Here is a 16,177-nt window from a genome sequence, read left to right on the forward strand (position 1 = left end):
AGATGTGGCCAATGACATGTGGTGTCCACTTGGTCCAAAATTATTTTAAAAATTACAGAAAAATTTATAAAAATTTGTTAAATGTTGCACTAAAATTTTGGCGGGAAAAATTACAGCACTCAAAGGGTTAAATATTTATCAAATGATGAGCAGAAGCATGAACTGTGTGACCATCTAGTCTCCTCCAAATCTCCGTGTCTATACTAACTACCCTCTATCGTCCCCGTTAGTATTTGTTATCGATCATCAAACAGGGGGATTGCCGCTACGACAAAAGAGTTCTTAGTCGGGGCGATAATCCTCAACGCTAATGATAGGTTGCAACAATTAATTGAAGGAGATTAAGGTCCCATCGTAACGGTATAGCAGGTATTGAGATTGCATCGACTAAATGTTTCCTCTCTGTATTTCGGCAGGCAAAAGCTTCGGTTTGAGATGGTTTACGCCAGTCAGCGAAGTAATTCTCTGCGGACACGCAACGTTGGCGTCAGCGTTCGTTTTATTTTCCCACTTCGGTAAGTAAACTATAAAAAACTGCGGCAAAGCGACGATCAGCGTACATGCGCGTCAAAACCGACGCGCCCTTGCTGTTACCATATCAACCTGGAACTCCAAATTATGCAATTTTGGAACTGTTTCTGACTCTTCTGTCCCCTTTCTTTCAAAGTTTGGGCCATGAGAACTTCGAGTTGAACAAAAATTATATTTGCCACAAATTCATTTTGCCAGCATGAATGCGCCCCTGTTCAATGTGAGTGTGTTGTTGGTGACGCGAAGGCCGTCGTTGCGCGTGCACGTGACTGATTAGGGATGCCAAAAAAGTTCTCAGATAATAACCTTTGGTGACGCGTCGTAACAACGGATCACATCAGCTGCTTAACTTTCAGGGTTTGTTGATGGCATCATATCTATAGACCGCAATATTATGCTAATTTTCACTGGATGCCATATGTATGCCGTTCCCAGGAGATGAAAACCGTTGCGTTGTCAGCACAACTACGGAACGGAATATTTTAAAACAAATTTAGTCTGTTTGTATTTTGAACTGTATCGTTGCCTGTCATAACGGCGTAGTAGATCGGCAAAGGCGACTTTTGAGGGAAAATCTTTCAATTAAAATGTGAAATTCTTCTCCAAACTAGTTTCTTAGTTGTGAGTTATAAGATTAGTCACGCTTCTTGAACTGCTCTAGCAGCGTCACCGACACGCGATGTTTATTTGATCTCTCCAACTTTACAAGTGGCACTTGTCCTTCAACGTGGCCCTTGAGTTCAACAAGTTTGTTTAACATTGAGCACCACTTGGTTTGCATTGCCCTATCCTCTTGACATTTATGACCGCAGGAAATCAGAATGAATTGCTGTCGTTTGAAACTCTCAGTGGTACGTTGTACACCAGAAAAAATGGCGACGCTGTAACCATGGATCTGCCCCTGTATGCAACAGTGCACCAGGTACACGTGTAAAAGTTATACTTTCTTTGCCATATACCTGTCTTTATTGTCTGCCTCGAGTAGGATTCTGTCTCTTTCCCAGTTACCGACCGAAACTGTCTCTCTGACTGACGCTGTCCTGCACTCAATATATGATATATGACCACGTTCGCTCTCTCTCTCTCTCTCTCTCTCTCTCTCTCTCTCTCTCTCTCTCTCTCTCTCTCTCTCTCTCTCTCTCTCTCTCTCTCTCTCTCTCTCTCTCTCTCTCTGAGCAAAATTTGTACAATACTGTAATATCGATCACAAATATTCTAAAACTATAGCCCATGCATCTATCTCGAATATCAAAGTTTTTATATAAGTGCTGCCCATACTGTCACTCAAACCATTCCTGTATTCTCAATGATGAATAATGAAACGTGGGTCTGAGATGCAGCTGATCTTAATTTATCAATACTCGAAATATAAAATAGCCGCCACAAACTTGAGATAGCGATCGAATATTTGAATTTAAAAAAGCCATGCTGAAAACTTACTGTTCTCCAAAGTTTTCAAAATGATGTAACTCAAACTTTTATGATTGTGAGAGATGAAAGTCTGCTCCGATAACTGGGAAGCGCACCGCTGTACGATAACGCAGCTTGTAAACTGGTCTGGGGAAAATTGCATCAAAAGTTTTGTGCAGAGCATTTCATGACATGAAACGTCTTTTCTTGCAGAATGAACAGCAGGTGACAAATGTTGTTCAGGTACGTGTACCTTTCTTATGTGTAACTTTGTTGGGAGTTGAGACACCCTTAATTGTCATCAAAATATACTTTTATTTCTTACAATAGCTTTGATTTAATTCTGTGTTTTGCTGTGTCTCTAAACCGTAGCTCGTTCAGTTGTTAAGTGTCCTATAGTGCCAAGGTGGATCACGCACGCGAGTGTGAATGTTATGAAAGAGTATTGACATGACCTAGTTTCAAGGAAGGTCTTCAATAGGGAAAAATGAAGAAGTGCGTTTTTTAAACCATGCGGACAAATTTTGCTATGTACAGATGGTAGATGGGGAAAAATTGTTGATATGTACTTTTCTCAACGTCTTTTATTTTCTTTGTACTTCTAAAGAATTCCGTTGTGTGTCAAGTTTCCACGGCTGTTACAACAGCGCCGCCAGTGGCGAAACGGGAATGCGAAAATACTTGACATTGTGTGTCTACTTAAAATCACAACACGGCGGGTATGGCCTGCGATTGCTTGCTTCCTTTTGGCCTTTGAATATTCCTATTGGCGCTACGACAGTTTTAATCCGCAATTCTTAACGCGAGTGTTACAGTTGGTTGCGCTTAATCAACGAAATAGCGGCGGGTTTTCGGAAGATACAACTTCTGTAGCGTACATGGTGAAAAAAATCATAAGTATTGATGACATATTGAATCCTGTGGGATACTCTTCCACTGGATTTTCGTAATTGCTTTAAAGTAGCACAGATTCGCGTCAGTCGCCCAGCACATATTTACACAAGTCACTACACAATGATGGGAGTGTGATTTACACGAACGGTAAACATTGATTCAGGCTACTTCAAAGTTCTAGCGCAAGGGGCGCCCCGCATGATTCGTAAAAGTCGGTCTTCGTGTTCAGATTAGACTTGGTTCACGTCGGTGAATTTCTAAAAATAAAATCATTTGCAGTAACTTCTCACGTGTCTCTCCTTTTTCATACAAACCTACTTGGAATTTGGCAGCCCAGGCCAGGTTTTCCTACCGATTGAACGCGTTATCTTTGAGTCTGCACAGACGTGGGTTAGTTTCCGCCGGATTGTGATTCCGGGAGAAACTCCCCTGTGTGGCGTTCACCCCACTCATCGCGTTCACCCCACTCACGCGCTTCACATTCAAACAGAACACAAATCATCGCGTTAACCCCACTCAAACATTCACAAATCACAGACTTGAACCAAGTCTATGTTCAGACATAAACCGTAGAGAAAGAGGGTCTTGTGGTTCAGGCGAGGCCCACTTTGTAAGTTAGTGAGCTAAGTAGGCGCTCAAATATCAAACCGATCTCGAATACGCTATTTTGGTGTAACTGAGTCTTTACGCCCTTCCCAAACGTCCAGGCCCGTTGGTCGATATCGCCGAGAGGATTACGAATCCCTCGAAACAGTTCGAATTTCACAAGATTTCTTCTTTGCCCTCTTCCCACAGGCTGCCATTGGTTCGTTACCAATACAAGATATACGTCACAATACAGACATGAAAAAACTTCTAGTTAGACTGCAAGATAGTGTCACAAGGTAAATCTGACAGGTTTGGCGTTGCAAAGTTGCTAGTATTATTGAGGTTTGGGGAATTTTGTTTGTTGTTCTATTTCTCAGCAATGCTTATTTGACATTTGTCCAATTTATTTCTATGTTTTGAGCTAATGTGCAGCGTCTCGGAATTTTATATCCAATTGGTAGACTGACACTTATTGTTTATTGAATTATTTCCAAACAGCCAATGAGGTAGGGACAAGATCTAGTTTCAGACTCATAAAAGTTGCTCTAAATAATTAAAATTTATAAATCAAGTTCATTCCTTCAAACCAACTTTCAGTTTTTGCCCGCGTAGCAGCTGACTGATCTTTATCGATCGCTGACAATTTTTTAGGGACAGCTGGAGACCATGAAAGTGGACATTGGCGCCATGATGGCGGCAGACGACGGCAGTCATGTGAAAGGTGTCATGGTAACACTTCGCGGCAGTCGCCAAAACCACTCGATTGACAGCGACGGGAACGCCTATGATTTTGTGTCCCGCTATTTCGCCCCCTGGGTAGCGATTCCGGAAGACCCCGTCACAGGTAATCATCGAAATCTATCTCTGTCTCACTTTTTGTCGTCTACTAATGCCTTGGCGCGAATTTTTAAGAGGCTGCAAGTTACCTCTTCGTGCATTTACCACACGGCCATAATAACAGCTGGAGGTTAATGACTATATGGTGCACGTTTAAGCGAAACTATTAATTGAAAATTGGTAATTATCATCCATTTAATTAATACCCAAACGACGCTCATTAATAAACTTTGTATACATTAATATATTACATAGATGTTGGTTTCGGATTCAATAAATAAATATAGATAAAGAGTTTGGTGAAACTGTCCTTTGCCTGAGTGTCGCTGTCGAGTAGTGCCGGGGTTTCAGAAAGTCTCATCTCAGTACAGCAGGGATCATAATTACGTATAACGGTTGTCGTCACAATGACAGAAAAATCGCCTGGATCCCCCAGGGATGAATCGCTGGAGCCGTGAGGTAAACCACTAAGAGGTTTGGATAACGCGCATGACAGCAGAACTTCTCTCCGAGTCACAGAGAGGGTGCTTTTGCTCTATATTTCGATTCTCTTGCACGACAGATTCGCATTGACTATACGCCAAGGTTTCACTATGAAAGCATGTTGTTTGTGATATATTCAGTCATCGATCACATTTTGTTTGAGATATTTGTTGTTCATATACCATTCAGCAGTTTGAAACACCAAACTACCTGTCTTGTCGTCATCATTGCGTCGTCGGATTTCCAACCTTTCGTTCAGGAGATGGGTTTTAATATCATACTCAATGCGTTTCTTTCGCTATCCGCGTGTTTTCCGCACAATCTCTATGCTTTCCATGCCTTTCCACTGGGAGACTCCAATGCTGGAGCGATCCCCAACATGACAACATCTGCTTATTCGCATCGCCGGTTGCCTTTCCTTTCTAAAATTTAGATCAGCCTTCAAGTTCGGTGGGCAATAGCGCCCTCTACGCTTAGAACGGACAAATTGCTAAAGCTTGAAGTAGTATCAATCAATCATTCTGGGACTATGTGCCTCGAACGCGAAAGACTTAAACTTTTGCTCAAACTTTCCTCACGGAAGTTTTCGATCAATCGCTTTCAAAATGAGGAATAAAAGTGGGGGTCACAGTTCTACAGAAACAAATAATCTGTAATATACCGATACCAGCATTTGAAATTCAAAATGACCACCATCTCTATGTTGACTTTGTGGGCAAAAAAAAATGAAATTTCCGATTTTCAGAAAAATAAGACAGTGAAAATTTAATTTATTCATAGTGCTTTAGAATTAGCTCACACAAGTGATAGATCAGAAAAGTAATGTAAAAGTTTGAGAATCCGAACGTCTGTCCCCGATGATCATTCTACCGTAATAATTCAAGTGGTGGCACAATTAAGGTAGAACATACCTCGGGGACAGATGTTCGGACTCCGATCAAATTTATATAATTTTTTCCTGGTCTACCACCTGTAGGTTTGTTTTAAAGCGCTTGAAGAAAGAAAAACTTTCACCGTCATAGTTTTTCGAAAATGCAAAATATTTATCCCTAAAAGAGTTAACACGATGATGGCGGCCATTTTGAATTTGAAATCTCGAAAAATGTTGAGTAATTTGTCTCGCTGGTTCCAAACTTTGCACGATAACCCCTGATTTTTTTGTTGATTTGGTAAGAGAATGGTTGAAAGTTTCATTTAGGAAAATTTGAGCAAAAGTTTAGGTCTTTCTCTTTCGAGGCGCATGCTACATTAAATCAACAGAGTACGTAATATAGCAAGAGCTTTCCAAGACATACAGATTCCTTCATCAGATGCTGGGATGCTAGCCTATGGAATGTCGTATCTGTCACAAATGCATACTAAACACATTGTCTTTTCTATCATCGGAAGATTTTTCACATTTTCAGAACATGCTAGGCATTGCTTTCAAATCATTAGGCATTGATATGGTCATTTTTATAGCCATGATCACCGTCATTAAATTGATTAAATTAAATTAAATTAAATTAAATTGATCATGTTTGGCATTTTAGCCAATTGCTTAAGGCACTTGGTCACTTTAGGCATTGGCAATACTGTTATCGGAATTTAATTTATTATTCACGGTATTTGCAACTTTGCCTGTAGTATTTAGCCGATTATGTGATGCATTTCCAGTAGGGCATCGCCGTAGGCCTACGAACATGATCAACTGAATGCCGATGTTGTTATTGCAAATGCCTAAAATGGCCATCTTATTGCCCGATGTTGTGAGAGCAATGGCTGACGCGATTAACTGAATGCGGTATTCCTGTAGTCTAACATGATCAACCGAATGCCGATGGTGTTATTGCAAAAGCCTAATGACGCGATAGCAATGTCTAGTATGTTCTGAAAATGCGAAATATGTTCTGAAAATTGAACACTCACTTTCTCGGTCCATAGCTTTTCACCCATGCTGAACGATTAATTAATACTTAAGATATAACAGCGACGGCTTTCCATACAACCCGTCAACGCAACAAATACATAATTTCTGCACGTATCAGTCTAGCATGGTCCGTATCATAATGAGAATAAACGTTCATGGTGTCACGTGTCTCTCACAGGATCAGCACATGCCGTACTGGCTGGATATTGGTCGACGGAACTGAATAAGAAGAGTCTTTATGGTGAGAATATAATAACTTTTCACGGCTTTTACACCTGATACGCACTGTAACTTGGCTTAAGTTTACTGTTCGCGTCAGCATTTTCAAATTGTCACACGTTTAATATATTTAGAATAAAGTTTGCAAGGTGAAAATTAACATATGGTTCCTAACATATAGCTAGCGGTATTTCAGAAGCTCAGAATTGTTTTATCATATTTTTGAGAAGCTAAAGCCCATGGTTTTGCGAAATTCCCTCTTTCATGAGACTTGCCTACAATATCAGAGCCAGATAAGGTTGGATGTGGCTTCATAACGCCATTTTTCTTCATGATGTAAATATATGTCATGTTTTTTGTTATCGCGCGCGAACCGGCTCGAAAGGCAGTCACTAGCTCTCCCACAGCGAATTAATTGGGCCCACAGCCGAAGTCGTGTGCGCCCTCAACCGTCAACTTTCGCTTTCAGCTACAGAGAGAAAACTCCAAAGTGTCGTCAAAGGTCATCGCAGTCGTTCACACCTTATGGTCGAAAGACAGTGTGAATGCCTTTAATATGCACGCTTAATGTGCCATTAAAGTGACAACGACGACCGCTGACAATAATGCTGTTCACTGGTTTTCGGTTGGTTGTTTGGTTAATGCATGAAAGTAGACAATGATCCAACAGAGCGCGCATCCTAAAACAGTACAAATCAAAAGATGTATAAATATGTGGATTCGCTACGAAGAATTTTCAGTGATAGTTATATGTTAAATATCTTTTTTCTCATATCTTCTCATCTTTTTTTCTGCAAAGCGCCCTCTATGCTGCAAAGGATCGATGTTCTAACAGGGCAAATGCAGTCTTTCGATGATAATTTGCGATCTTTTGTTTCACATGAAATGATTCTATTGTAATTTGGCTCGCCATGCTGAAATGTACAACGACAGAACAGCAATATTAATTCAGGTGGACCTGGAAATCTGATTTGCATGACCTTCTACTTCATACCAGAAATATTTGTATAGTATCTACCTATATTATATGCGTATTGCTTTTCACTAGAACAGTATTCATAACCTCGAATGTCATGTGATAAACAGAATAAAAAAGAAGATGCATCCGCGCTTGTAATCTCCGTGGATGTACATATCGTTTCTGTCAGTGCGCCGCCAGCGTCAGAAAGTTAACGGACCCCAATGAGAATGTAACTGAAAATCATCTGGTTTGCTTATGGCAACCGTTCAAAAACCCTGACTCTTTCGACCTGTGTTTAAGAATCGTTGACTTGGGACTGAACGAAAAGACGGGCGGACTGGCTAAAGAGGGCGTTATACGAAGACAAGTGCACAAAGGGCGACAAAGTGTAATTTGTTGAAGGAGGCAAGGAATTAAGCGTAATAATAAATATTTCAAACATTTCTGTTAAGAGCACGGTTTAGTTATTGCCCGATAATAACGGCATTAGCTTTCAGCGGCAGATATGTATGTCTCTGGCCAGTTAGCTAACTGTCTGCCTAAGAGTATCTATTATCCTGAGAATTATACGCATTTCGCTCAAGACATATTTGCTGTTTCTTTCCGCGATGGAAATATGAATGAACTGTTTGTGACGGCCGGTCCAAAGTCAAGTGCGAATTCTCAAATCGTGCAGAGAAATTCTTCAAGTTAAAGTGGAGCTCTTCCAGTCACTTTCTGTGTCACCGTCTGTTGATATGATCGTTAGGAATCCTTATCCGTTTATGCACCTTTATTGACCAGTATTACAGGGACAAAGTCGGCCATTTTTCATGAATTTTGTTTGCTGCAAGATACTACTTATTATGTTAACGTTGTTTGACATGTTGAAAGATACCGAATAAATGAGAGACTGTGCACATATTCGACCCCGGTTTTAGACAAATTAAATGAAACCATGGCAAAAATGAATTAATGGTCATGACCGTTAATTCATTTTCGCGGTGGTTTCATGTATCGTGTCTTAAACCGGGGTCAAATATATGCATAATAACCCATTCATTCAGTATCTTTCAACATGTCAAACAATAAGCAGTATCTCGTATCAAATAAAACTCATGAAAAATGGCCGACTTTGTCCCTTTAAGTTCAAACGGGAATCCATTTAGGTGACTGGATGCCGTAAGTTGTGAGTTCGAATCCGATCGGAAATCTACTGAATATTCTACCCATGGTACCGTTGATAGCTCTGCTGGAGGACAGAATTGTCCCCGAGGCTGTCTTTCACGATGTATTCATTGCTCTGATAAAGTTTGTGTGCGATGTGTGATAGCGAGTATGTGAGTGCGAGTGCTTCATTAACTCTACAGCGTGTGGCGGGGTCGCAATCAGAATAATTGTAATAACTTAGCTCGGTTATTGAACCACTCTTTTTTTAAGGATTGTGATTTGACCGAACGGTTTTGACTGTGTTGTCTTTGCAAGGTGACTTGGTGCCATATGTTGTGAGTTCGAATCCGATCGAAAAAGTACCGAATTCGATACATTTTGTGTCTGCCCCTCGTAAAACGTATATCATTCCAACATCGGGTAATTCTTCATGCTTCAGCAGACAAGATTGAAATATTTGAATTTTTGGGAATAAAGTGATATTTCTATTTACATCAACGATATACCGTGACGTCACTTCCACAATAGATAAAGCTGTATAAGTTAATGACTGCATCATTACCCAGAGGTTAATGGTTAGTTGATGACACTACCAATGGGGTTGTGTCCTTGAGCAAGGAACATGTCCTAGATTCTCTCGTTTTCCGTGATCCGGGATTCAACACACAGTAACTATATCTGATCACACTGCCCGGTCTCCGGGCACAGACAAATCCTGATCTCCAATTTTCTGATGTCGATTGAATCTCCATATCGCAATTTCAAACTTTTTTCAAAATGTATCTTCCCACTTACAAACCTATTACGCATAAAATTAGAAAAGATAAACATATACAGTACGAGGCGAGGAAACGTGTTATGCCCTGTTGCACTTTTGGAACGCGAGGGGGCCGAAGGAGTAGCTACCTCAATATTGATGTTATCCCCCCCCCCCCCGAAAGTAGGTAGGGGAACGGAAAAGGCGTATTTACAAACTCCTTCTCGGAGCAAAATAACTTGTTGGTCGTAGATGGCGTCCTCCTCCATGACATTTCCTGTTTCTTCCTGGTGATGGTACGTGAACAACCATTTAGTCTGGAAATAAACGAAATAACCACTTACATGATTCATCAGTGAACCCCATCCCCCCCCCCCCGTCCCATCACGAAAATGTAAATATAAAGTTCTTACACTTGTCTGCACTGTACCCTTCTGAACAGTACACACATCTGCACTGAATGCTTCTTCTAAAATACAGTGCACTTCGCTTCGCCATACTTATAAAAGTTATTATTTTATCACATATTTGAAGTTGATGTAGTATTACATTACGAAAGATAAATACTGATTTGTTTGAAATTGTTATATAGAGCCAGAACGGTATTGCTGTACGCTAGTCGAGACTAGCCCTATAATACGCTTTTCAGGATGCGTACTTTCACGCTTTTTAAGGTAGTATGCACCTCGAACGTGAAAGACTTAAACTTTTACCCACACTTTCCTCAATGAAGCTTTCGCTCATTCTCTTACCGAGTCACGAATAAAAATCAGGGGTCACCGTACAAAATTTGACACTACAGAAACAAATTACCTGAGATTTCCCGATATTTGGAATTCACAATGACCGCCATCCCTGTGTTAACTCGATAGGAAAAATAAAATTTTCAATTTTCGAAAAACTAAGACGGTGAAACGTTTTCTTACACCAAGAGCTTTAAAATGAGTCCCCACACGTGGTAGATCAGATAAGAATTGCGAAAGTTTGAATATCTGTCCCTTAGGCGCGTTCACCTTAAGACGGGCGCTTCTTTTATCGAAACCACTCATTGACCTCTCATTAATATTTCACATTTCTCCCACAGCTCGACAATGCTCTCCGCGAGGTGGCGACTTGCACATCAGCCTTCGAGACGACGGACGGGTCGACATCACCGGACATGCTGTGATCGTCATGCAGGCGAAATTCTCGCTATAGTGGAAGAGCACATCGAAATTCAGCAATAATCCCGTATTCAGGGCAAAACCAAAGATTTCCAGCCTCATCCGATCTCAAGGATTAGCCATTGAAAGTGATCATGAATTTCCTTTTGAAGAATTCCTTTCCTTTAATTCTACAATGGTATGTAACAAATAAAGTCATGTATATTTTCTTCTATATGCTGGTGTTACTTTATTTTTATGGTGTCTTCGATACAAAATAGCCTTTGAGAACATAGTGTTATTTAAGGTATGGTGTGAGACAAAATATTAGCCTTACAAACACAGCGCATGCTCCATACAGCACATTATTGTCGGCAGAGTAATTACTGGTAAGTCCGAACTTGAATTTAGTTGTCAACAATGACATTGAACTCTAAACTAACATGGCTGAGCTGATGTTGGAACACTCGGCATTTTGACAGGGTTTGAGAGCGGGACAACATCGGCACTTTCTGTTACAGCTATTAAGGAGCTTTACGGTTCAAGAGAATGTAATATCAAACTTTGCGCACTGCAGTTCAGATGGACGCCCACTGAGCGGCACCAATTCTTCAGATAATAACGCCACATGTGTTGAAAATGTCACATGCTTTTGTTTATATCGCTTGCCCGGGTTTGCTCCTCAAAATGTACGCTTATATTGTATCACTATGGTACGGTACAAATGCCGGTTAATCCGATCATTTCTGTTGACTTCCAGCTTTGAGTTCATCGAATAATGAGCGCAAGTTCATTTCCATACGGCTGTTACGTTTTATAGTAAGTCTGTCCAGATAAAGAAAACATTATTGTTTATTGTCTGCCCTTCAGAATTTTACTGTTCGTAGGTTTGATATTGAGTAATCTGTTGTAGATTTATTGTCACCGTATACCTGGAACAATGTCGTGTCAGTTTAAAATATGCAAATTAGTTTGAAATCTTGACGTCCATTTCGTTGGATTAGTTGTAGTTCGTTAAATAGCAGCGTCATATTACATCGCGCCATAAAATTTGGACGACAAAATGCAAATTTCTTATCAGCGGAGCTTCGTCATCATGTACGTTCAACTTAAAGAAAGTTGAAAATCGCCAATGCCAAACGAAGATCCTTAACTGCAGCACTGTTCTTGACCATGAAACGCCCAAGATTTCCAACATTTTGCACGTCAAGTGCAACACAGTTTGCGATGGACTTTCACAGACACGGATTCGTAAAACCCGAGGATGATACGGTAAATTACAATATTCACGATAAACAAATTTTATGAGCCTGACAATGCGCATGAGCAACACGTTCAGATAAAACTTTCCTTGTTCTTCACGCTGGACGTGAACATCTTGAATTCACGGGTGAATACACAAATGTGAAACGCCAGTAAGTCGTTTGATTGCCACGGTTATTTATTTATATCATTAAATTATCTGAAAAAACTACCTAGGCTCGTAATTTTCGTTTGCATGCTTCATTTATATATTTAATAAAGAAGATGTACGCATGCCTACTGATTTTTGCCATCTTGATTCAAAATATTCAATCTTTGCCGAACTACTGAGGCCGAGAAGAAATAGTTAGGGACTGGTCAGTTTCTTCGGCCTGGGGGGGGGGGGCGGTGGATTATTTTTTGCTGACGTCAAAAAGTGGCTGACCCCCCTATTCCAAATTTGAAAACAGGGTGACCCCCCCTATTCCAAATTTCGAAAACAGGGTGACCCCCCCCGGCGCGCGACATAGGTAAAACAAAAGGTGGACATATATATATATATATATATATATATATATATATATATATATATATATATATATATATATATATATATATATATATATATATATATATATATATATATATATATATATATATATATATATATATATATATATATATATATATATATATTATATATATATATATACGAGCAGGACGTAGATTGATGTCTTCATCGGACTGGCAGAGTGCTCAATAGTTGAACTAGAGCTATAGGTCCAGCTCCGGACTTTCATCTACATATATATATATATATATATATATATATATATATATATATATATATATATATATATATATATATATATATATATATATATATATATATAATTATTTTACATTTTACATATATTTATATTTTATATAGTCATTCTATGTTTTAATGACATTGTTGACATGTCAGTTGTAAGATAGGAATTTCAAAGTGTCAATCTTAAAGTCTGAATACAGTACATTTTGAATGAGCTGTATTTTGAATGAGCTGTGAATATATATCACACTTTCTATGCTTAACCAGATGTCCTGAACTGTTGTACAGAAATGGATGTCAATCATTAATATCAAAGAGGAAAAAGCAGTGAATCAAAAACTTTGATGGGTGTTAAAACTTGCCAACCATCCAATTAAATCTCCTGAGGAGCCATAGAGAGCTTTTTTAGCCAAATTTGATATGTACAGTTTCTGAGAGGACCTTTTCTTGTAACATTGAAACCATAAAAGCACAGCTAATAATGACAAAAACTGCTTTTTTTGACTGTTATTTTGTTCATAAAAAGCATCTTTCTACAGAAAACCTATGAAACAAAGGAAAATAATTGCATCAATGAGAAGGAAAGATATCTTGTCATTTTTCTATCTCTAAAATAAGTCACTGTATCAAATATATATTATGAAATATTTGTGCATGTTGCTTTCTCATACTGAATTCTCATAGAGAGAACAGAAAAGTATCAGGAATTTGTCATCCTTTTCATATGAAATGCAGATTTCATAATGGTACACTTTCACTTAGCAAACATAAAGATATCTCTGATTATTAAAGTATGGCGCCCGAAGGGCGCGCCGAAAAATATGAAACATCCTGATATCTCTGATATATATGCCTTGCATATTAAAGTCATGCACCTGAAGGGCATGCTGAAAAATGTCTGATATATTAAAGTATTGAGCTTGAAGAGCACGCTGAAAAATATTGAACATACAGATATCTCTGATGTATGTATGCTTGATATGTTAAAGTTATGCGCGCTGAAAAATATGACTGATTAATAAAGTTACGCGCCCGAAGGGCGCGACGAAAAATACAACTGAATGATGAAATTTGTGGCTGACACTAGTATTTTAGGCAATGATGAGCCGGTGTCAAAATTCAAAAACACACTGACCCCCCCTATTGGGCATTTCAAAAACATGGTGACCCCCCCATCACCAAAGTCAAAAAACAGGGTGACCCCCCCCCCATGAATCCACCGCCCCCCCCCAGGCTGAAGAAACTGACCAGTCCCTTAGGGTTATAAGAATGTTTCCACGTCCCACAAAACTATGGGTACCCATGCCACCTGATTCCGTTGGTGATGACAGTCTGAATTTAACATGTAAAATCTCAAATTCTTCCCGCGACATTCGCTTTCTCTTTCATTCAATCGTGAACATGTATCAGCAGACCGAATTGCTTTAATAAGGCTACAAAACTCAAGCCGTTTCCTGATTTTTTTTTTCAATTTTCGTGTCCATGATATCATTTCGACGCGGACAGCATCAGTGTTCATGGATGTTGTAACCCCCTTCCTCTATCATTTTGTTAAGAGGCTGATTCGCTACCGCATCAAACCTTTCTAGCGAAGTTATGTCAACAAAACTGTGTCCTAATTTGTCTCTGTCTACTTGAATCATGCGAATTAGATACACAAACCCTACCTCTTTTTCAGCTTCATGACGAAACACGCTTTAAAATGTCATAAGAGGCAACCTCCTAATCCTACCCTGAATTCGGTACCACACACGTGTCACAGCGAGATTGCACCAAAATCACACCTGTAAATATGTCAAACCTCTTATTCCTTAATCCTGAAATGTAGCCCAATGTAAATATTCGCTCTGTCTCCCTTACTGTGACCGTTAAATCATATATATTGTACCTTTCCTGGTACAATATATGCAAGTTTGGGGTTTGAAATAAATGACAAAATGACCCATGTAAGACTTGAACCCACGTCCCCGAATTCAGTTCGGATGCTCTACCAACTGAGCTGCGCCGTCCTGTTGTTCTTTTTTCTTCCCATATAAATATATATATATATATATATATATATATATATATATATATATATATATATATATATATATATATTGAAATGCCATTTTTCTATTATTGATACATCTTTGTATTTTAACATATAGATATGTAGGCCTAGATGTCTCGAAACTGAAAGTTTCAACGTTAAGAGACACTTTCTCCTGGGAAACTGCAAACTTTGTCATTCACTGCGACAATCGAGTCTTTCTGGACATGAGAGGTAATCATGCAAAGTTTGGTGGAAGAAAAATGAATTGTTTGATATTTACCAAAATTTGAAATTCAAAATGGCCGCCGACCACGTATGAACTCTATTTTCCCTGTACAGTCAGTACAAAGGAACAAACAACATTTTCGATTTTTGATAAAAATAAGACGGTAAAAACTAAACCTGAAATTTGTCCAAATAGGCAGCGGACAAGATTTGAGTGTCCCAGAAATTATCCCGGGGCATATTCTTTACTACAGTGGAAAACTGTCTGATGTACTTTTTCATCTTTGGCGCGCCCTTTTCGGTCTTTCTTTTCCAGTTTACATCTACATCCATACAAAAACATGTCCCAAAGCAAAAGGTCACATCACTGTTGATTCCCATTTGAAGTGTTAATAGTACACACAGCAAGCCAACTACATGTCCGTAACTTACATGTATGCTGTGTTTTGCAATGATTTTTGACACAGAGTGCTGTATTGTGAACAGCTGACGGTTTGGCGCTTGACTCAGTGATTTGATTTCATTGCATAGCTGACAAAATGTGTCAACGTGCGAATCTGCTGTCGACTTAATCTAAGGACAGACTTTAATTCATTTGTCAACTGTCACAATGTATCTTCCCAGGCAATTCTAATAGTTTGCACACTTTTTTCTATTTTTGGGGAGGATGGGGGTCGCAGTCCTGGTCTCTCAACAGCACCCGTTTTTCCTTCCACATGGCAACATCTGTTGTCCGAGCTATGACGTGGCTAAGCTCCCGACTATTTCAGAGCGACACTGCCAAACCTCATGTTACAGATGGACCGCTCAATATTGTGTATGTGCTGTCAGCACAAAGAGACATATTTTCCGTTGTTGGCAAGGCTATCATGACAGTGCTCTTTACCAAGAATTTTAGTTTGTCAGCACACACACATACACACACACACACACACACACACACACACACACACATACATACATACATACATACATACATAC

The 16,177-nt window shown here is 39.4% G+C and overlaps 1 protein-coding gene across 1 annotated transcript in view; it reads left to right on the plus strand.

The window, feature by feature from the left end:
* LOC139123369 (phenazine biosynthesis-like domain-containing protein 1) overlaps positions 1–11,113 on the plus strand; it is a 22,709-nt gene extending 11,596 nt beyond the window's left edge. Inside the window, exons 3-10 of the mRNA XM_070689519.1 lie at positions 417–515; positions 1,344–1,453; positions 2,155–2,184; positions 3,631–3,719; positions 3,856–3,880; positions 4,075–4,267; positions 6,831–6,893; positions 10,823–11,113. Of these exons, the coding sequence (XP_070545620.1) occupies positions 417–515; positions 1,344–1,453; positions 2,155–2,184; positions 3,631–3,719; positions 3,856–3,880; positions 4,075–4,267; positions 6,831–6,893; positions 10,823–10,935 (722 nt within the window). The 3' untranslated portion in view covers positions 10,936–11,113. The remainder of the gene's footprint in view (positions 1–416; positions 516–1,343; positions 1,454–2,154; positions 2,185–3,630; positions 3,720–3,855; positions 3,881–4,074; positions 4,268–6,830; positions 6,894–10,822) is intronic.
* Positions 11,114–16,177: the final 5,064 nt, after the last annotated feature.

The sequence above is a fragment of the Ptychodera flava genome, chromosome 22, assembly GCF_041260155.1.
Source record: "Ptychodera flava strain L36383 chromosome 22, AS_Pfla_20210202, whole genome shotgun sequence".
NCBI classification, from domain to species: domain Eukaryota; kingdom Metazoa; phylum Hemichordata; class Enteropneusta; family Ptychoderidae; genus Ptychodera; species Ptychodera flava.